The following is a 6,723-nucleotide window of genomic DNA, read 5'->3' as shown; positions in this document are numbered from 1 at the left end:
ACACACACACTCACACACACACATATACATATTGATCAAAGCAGCCAAGGAGCTCTGCACACATCCCTTATTAACTCTCACCAAAAGCTTTAATGAAAAACCACTGGAGGGAATCTCCTCTCTTCCTCCTCGCTCGATATCATCCTCTCCTCCACTCCCTGCACTATCTCCTCCTCCCTCTCATTCATCTCCGGCTCTGCCTCCCCCTCTCCCTGCCTCCCCCCCAGTTTGCTGGCTTAACTTCCATCGAGCCAGAGTAAATATTTCCCATGGCTTATCTGACCACTGGCATTAAGAATATGACACATTCATAACAAAACCCGGGAGTCTCTGCTAATTAACGGGGAGAGCGGTGGGGTCGGCTCAGGTTTTTCGAGTGTGAAGACGCACAATGGTCGGTGCCCAGTGGGTGTAGGACCACGTCTGGCGCTTTTACGTAGTACGCTATAGTGTGGTGTCACCACAGAAATAATTCTCACTGAAGCCCTGGAAAAACGATCCGGCACACATCTTGACTTGATTTGGTGTGTTCTGGGCCAATAGCGTGTGATGGAAAGAGTGGTTTTTGAACGCTGTGTGTGTATCCTCTCCCTCTCTCCCTCTGCCTATAACTTGGCCGGTGTCCAGGTACAGTCCAGCCCCCGAGGAATGATGCTAATGTGACGTGTAAGCGACTGCTCTATTGTGCAATCACTGGGCTAGACTGGCGGGGGCTATAAGACCCCCAACCCCTTCTGGCTTCGCAGAGCCTCCAGCGTCGCTCTGCCTGCGCTGCCTTCCACCAGGAACACTTTTTTTTTTTTTGGAGATTCACGTGTTTCGGCCATGCACACATCGCCCAGAGGAGCCGAAAATAATACGGATGATCGTGACATGGACCTAAGCCAATCAAAGAAGTGAAGCTCCAGGACATCCCAGGACTGGGAGTTCACCCTCCGAAAGGTAAAGCGTCGCCTCCTCATTGTTGATATAGTTATGTTTGGTTTTATTTTCCTCCTCTTTCCTCAGGTTTAGTCAGTCAGGGAAGTTATGTGGTAAGGCAATTATAAAAAAAATACATGTAATTTATAAGAGATTATGGGATGCTTGGATGAACCAGTAATATAAAATATTATATTTAACCAGTATCATTGAAGTAATTACTACTAATTTATTTTTAAATATATTTATTTAATTCATTAATTCAAATGTATTTTAACTTAGAGATATCTTTTATTCTGCCCTTATCTTAATTTCAAATTACCTTCATTTAATTTATCATCAGCCACAATTCATCTTTTTCAAATTTAGTCTTTTTTGGGAGTGTTGCAGTCTGAAATGCCTTTCTAACGCAATCAACACGGAAATACTTAAAAATGTTGGTCATAGCTCTATACTGTAACTCTAAAGTTATTCTTATCCATAGAGGGTGGGAAGATTTTCACCCCTCCCCTGTTTTCTTTCCCAGCAGGCCACTCGAAAAAATCCTCAAGAATTCGAGGCGGCCGAGCACAGCCGACTCTGGAATGGAGATCCCAAGTGACCATTCCGTTTTAAACTCCACTTCTTCTCCCTCCTCGCCGCCGGAGCTGCTCAACTCCTCCTGCCCCGGGTGGTCCTACCTGCAGCAGACCACCCTCATACCAGCCCTGTACAGCATCATCTGCACGTTCGGCATCGTGGGCAACGTGCTGGCGGTGTGTGTGCTGTCGCACGGCAGGGGCGCGAGGAGGACGGTGGCCAACACCTTCATGTTGAACCTGTGCGTGTCCGACCTCCTCTTCTTACTCTCTCTGCCGCTGTGGGCGGTCTACTACTCCCTGGGCTTCCACTGGCCCTTCGGCCGCCTGGCCTGCAAGCTCTGCGGCGGCCTCCTCCATCTCAACCTCTATGCCTCCATCTTCTTCATCATGTGCATGAGCATGGACCGCTACCTGGCCATCGTGCACCCGCTGCGCTCCCAGAGCGCACGGGACCCTAAACGTGCGCGCATCACGTGTTTGCTAGTGTGGATCCTGGCATGTGCGTGTACGACCCCCAACTTAGTCCTTCGGGACACCCACCACCTAAAAGAGCTGGGGGTGGATGCTTGCGCCGTGTTCTACCCACATAACAACTGGTACCTGGGCCTGGCCTGGATGAAGATGCTTTTGGGGTTCCTGCTGCCTCTGGTCGTTATCTGCTGCTGCTACTGCGTGATCGGCAGACATCTGCTGGCGGACCCGGGGCTGGGGAACAGAAGGAAGTGCAAAGGACATTCAGAAAGATTCTCTCTCCCAGGCAGTAAATCTTCGGAGTCCCAGCGGAGCCGTGGTAAAGCGGGGCGACCCCCAACCCCATGCGTCAACCCCAGCTCCAGCGGGGGCAGGTCCCTGGAGGGACGGGGGCTGGAGAGGGTGTTGTGGACAGTAGCGGCCGTTGTCCTCACTTTCTTTATGTGCTGGTTTCCGTTTCACTGTGTCACCCTGCTGGGTGTGCTGAAGAACCAGGGCTGGATGATGGGCTGCTGGGCGGACTGGACCATCAACAACCTCACCGCGCTGACCCTCTGCTTGGGGTTCTCCAACTCCGCCATCAACCCCGTACTCTACTGCTTCATCGGGAACCACTTCCGAGGCCGTCTGGGCGGATTGTGCAAGGGCCTCTGTGCGTGTCTGAGGGGCCCCGGAGAGCCCAACAGCCAGAAAATAGGCTCCTTCAGCACCAGGCTCAGCTCTTTCTCCCGAAAGCTCAGCGATCTAAAGGACTTGGGGACTGTGGAGACCCCGGGACCGGCCTGAGAGTCTCCCAGACAGGGGAAACCTATCCACAGCGTTAGAGAACTGCTGCACTCCAACGAGCACACTGTGACACTGAGCTGACATCAATGATTGACTGAGACAAATTCCTAAGGAGCATAGGAGGCCGTGAGCTGAGATAGTGCTCAACAAGCAAAGGAGAGGAAAATGACCCTTTACTATACTGTATCATTGCTGTATTACTTATATGCAAGTCTTTTTTGTCTTTTTTTTCTTTGACTTTGTGCGTTAATTATGCAACTTGTAGTATGTGTATAAACATGTAACTTTCTACCAGGAACAACTTTTTACACTATATTTCTCTATCAATTATGCAATATCAGTACAAGAAATAAAGTGTACAAATATTTCTCTATGATTCTTTCTTGTATTCAATGATCTGTAGAATATTTAATGGATAAACTGCTTCAGCAGATGGATGGATGGAAAGGGGGCTCACCTTCAGATCACATGATGCTATGGCGTTACCATGGTGATTTGCCTATGAAGGAAGTGGCGGGTGTGTGGGAGAACACACTGCAAACCGCGACCCAGAACGTCCCCACACCCAGGTGTGTGAAGGGTAAATTATCAATGATAATCCGTCAGTTATTTTGATTAGATCGAGACGCTGTTTTTGCAATGGTAGTTAATATCAATATTGACATACTTACATACTTACTTAATTAGAGAAGGTTCTGCTGGTAGACAAGAAGTCCCACTGTCTCACAACAAGACAATCGTTTGAACAGTTCAAAAAAAGTTGGTTCTTTTTGTCAAAGTTGACGTTCACTCTTGGTTGGACACCCTTGGGTATTTTGTTATTTTAGATTATTTCAGAGGAGACCGAATGCCGGACTCTTATTTGAATATGTCTCTGTGGATATAGCTTTCTTTGTTCCCCTCGGTTGAAGTTCTTTGTTCACAGCAGCTGAAGAGGCAAAAATGACAACAATGAGAGGAACCGAACACAAGGCCAACATGAAAAGTTCAATGTTCAACAAAGAAAACAGAAAACAATCTGTATGGTTTGCACGAGTGAGCAGGCCCCTGGTGGAGCTGGCTGTAGGAAGCTCACGTCACAACTGTAGCACGAAACAAAGTGATGGACAGAATAGGTAGGTCAACTATAAAAACATTTTAGCTCTTCAATAAAATGCCTATTTATTTATCAGATCATCACATATCATTAAATATAAATAGTATATAGCTATTGCTGTAAGTGATTTATTGGTGGACAGGAAACTTTGACAGACGAACACTTCATTCCCTGCATTCTGGGGAATTTTTATGCACCAATTTGTACCTTTTCTGCATCGATTTATAACAATTTGTGGAAATGTCTTTATTTATGAAAAACATGAAAGAAGCAGAGAACTTTTATACTGTTTTACTTTTACGTGTATATATATATACATATATTCACGTATTCTCCGCCTCCCCCCTAAAATCTACGCCTATGATCACTGTCACAACTATATCTTCTCTAGGAACAAGCAGCATTAGTAGAGAATAGATGGAGGTTTTATTTATTCATTATTATTATCATTATTATTATTATTATGACAGGAAAGTAAGTTAGAAAGAAATAGGGAGAGAGATGAGGTAGTCAGACGAGTGCAAGTAGGTGTAGTCCAGATGTAGTTTGGTGAGCCGGATCTTCAATTAATATTTGAGGAGCATTCATTAATGTTGAAGTTAAATATATTTCGCTTTTTAATTTTTGTGAATTTTATTAGAACCAGTGCATGACGTTTCTAAATTTACCTTCACGTTATTCTGATAAAATCCCAGACCGTATATAAATATATTGCCGATATAGTGTTTGCGACTCCAACGTCAGTGACTCGCAGGCTGAACTCTGAACACTGACTGAGACTCTAATCTGAGTCCCAAACAGAGGCCACGGCCCCCGGAATGGGATCTCTATACTGGACAGAAAGTGTTCAAACTCTTTCATTAGAAATTGCATTGTTCCTGTTAGTACTCCTACATATACACACCAATGGTTTTTCTTTGGTGCAAAACATTGGAACGCTATTTTTATTCTACCTCATAAATATGTAATTCCAAACACAAGTAAGGACGTTTTGTTCAAGATTGTACACACAATCTACTCTTTTCAACTCCGTCATATGTAAATTGTGACTTTTTACTGAGGATAATCAGGAAACCCTGAAGTGTTTTACGTATTTTTTTCCCGGTTGTTTGTTGTTCATTTTAATTTATGTTATTGTAAATCCTTAAATGAACAATTTCCATTTCATAACTGATTTGATACATATACCATAATGATATAGACAGGTAATGGGCAAATTCCTTCACTTATTCACAAAAATAAAGTCTGTCTCTCTGTCTATTATCTCTCTATCAGTGGTGTGATACGTACGTAAGACCTTTTAATGAAGTAATTAAGTCCCAATACCCTGACATGTGCCCTGACAAATAAATGTGGTTGCAGCAGTGTGCGCATCAGGGGCAGGGGTGAAAATACATTCATCATCTCAGAGAAGGTGGAAGCCAGCGGGTCTCTGCGACGTGATGGCTTGCGACGCCGCCTTTTATTGCCGCTGTCACAGTTTCAAGACCCCATTTTCAGGTCCTGCGACATCCACCTCGCAGCCACTGTGCCGCGAATCAGAAATCGTTAAATAAGCACAGCTCTATGTATTTGTGATCTTTTGTGACGTTTGTGGTGGTTTTACAGGATAGAGGTATCGTGCCTGTGGGAATATTTCATTGTAAAAAGTGTGCTGCGGAAGAAAAAAAAAAAACGGTAGGGAAACACTGAGCTTTTAGGATGTTCAACATTTTTACACACACACCTCAGATTATTACACTGGCAGATGTGAAATTGCCCTCGCTATGCACCCCCAACACCCCCTCCATCACTAACACATACTGTATTCCTTACATATCAGTCGACGCTATCAGAAGCTCATAATAATGTCCTTATCATCCATTCCAGCCCAGCTTCTAACTGTATTTTGACATTCAGGTCTAAGCAAGCTCCCAGCTAATCAATGACATATCTCCATCTGCTATCTGTGACCATTATTGATTTGACACATTCTCGGCTTGTGTGTGAGGGGCGAGCCAATGAGGTGAATTCCACTATTACCACTGCTCCAAGTAGGGAAGCAGTGCATGTTGGAGGCCAATATATTACTTGTCAATAAATTAAAATAGGATTTATTATTAGAGATGGAAAAATATGTATATAAGATCTTAACTAATGATTGCAGATGATTAGGTTTCATTTTGCTGCATTTTTGTGCTTACAGGGAAAAACCCTTATTATTATTAATAATAATAATATATTTTTTAAACAGTAACTTGCGTGAGGCCCAGAAAATATTAATGCACACCTCCTTCCTTCAATCATTGATAGAGGTTTTGAATACAAATCTAAATGATGGATTAACGCATCAGCCTCACACATAACAAACATAAATATCACATATAATTCCATATCGGTACACCGCTGTAATATCATTTATATGTGTCGTTTGTAATTCAGTTTATATTTCTAGCTTCCATTTGAGACTTAGAGTTTAAACCACTGAAATGAAGAGCGTGAACCTCACGTTTGCATAATGCATCCACTCCCTGGCTGTGGGCTTTGACCACTGGGGGGCGCCAGAGCGCTTTAGAGGCGGATCTCAAACCTGGGGCTCCAGGGCCCCTGGGCTCATGATCGGTCTGCCACGGGAGAGACTGATCATGGATCTAGGATTAAAAAGATATTAATAATAATAAAATAATAACAATAATTATAATAATAATAATTATTATTATTATAATAATCAAAATAATAATCATTTTATTTAAATAAATAATTAACCAAATTACCCAAATGAATACCATGTGATATACTGTGATCACGATCACTGAGAATGCAAAGAGTGTTTGAAAATGTTTGAACTAAAAGATAAATAAAATCACCAGAGGGTTCCAAAACTGGGGC

General features: G+C 43.4%; 1 protein-coding gene across 1 annotated transcript; it reads left to right on the top strand.

Annotated features, from left to right (window-relative positions):
• Positions 1 to 1,553: 1,553 nt before the first annotated feature.
• agtr2 (angiotensin II receptor, type 2) lies at positions 1,554 to 2,854 on the top strand (the record flags this gene model as incomplete). Its single annotated transcript, XM_080008201.1, has 1 exon — positions 1,554 to 2,854. A coding segment is annotated over one exon (1,206 nt), but the record flags the coding sequence as incomplete, so codon positions are not given.
• Positions 2,855 to 6,723: the final 3,869 nt, after the last annotated feature.

This window comes from Zeus faber (genome assembly GCF_960531495.2).
Source record: "Zeus faber genome assembly, chromosome: 10".
In the NCBI taxonomy this organism is placed as follows: Eukaryota; Metazoa; Chordata; class Actinopteri; order Zeiformes; family Zeidae; genus Zeus; species Zeus faber.
The sequence above is the reverse complement of the archived record's forward strand: the minus strand, read 5'-3'. Positions and strand labels throughout refer to the sequence as shown.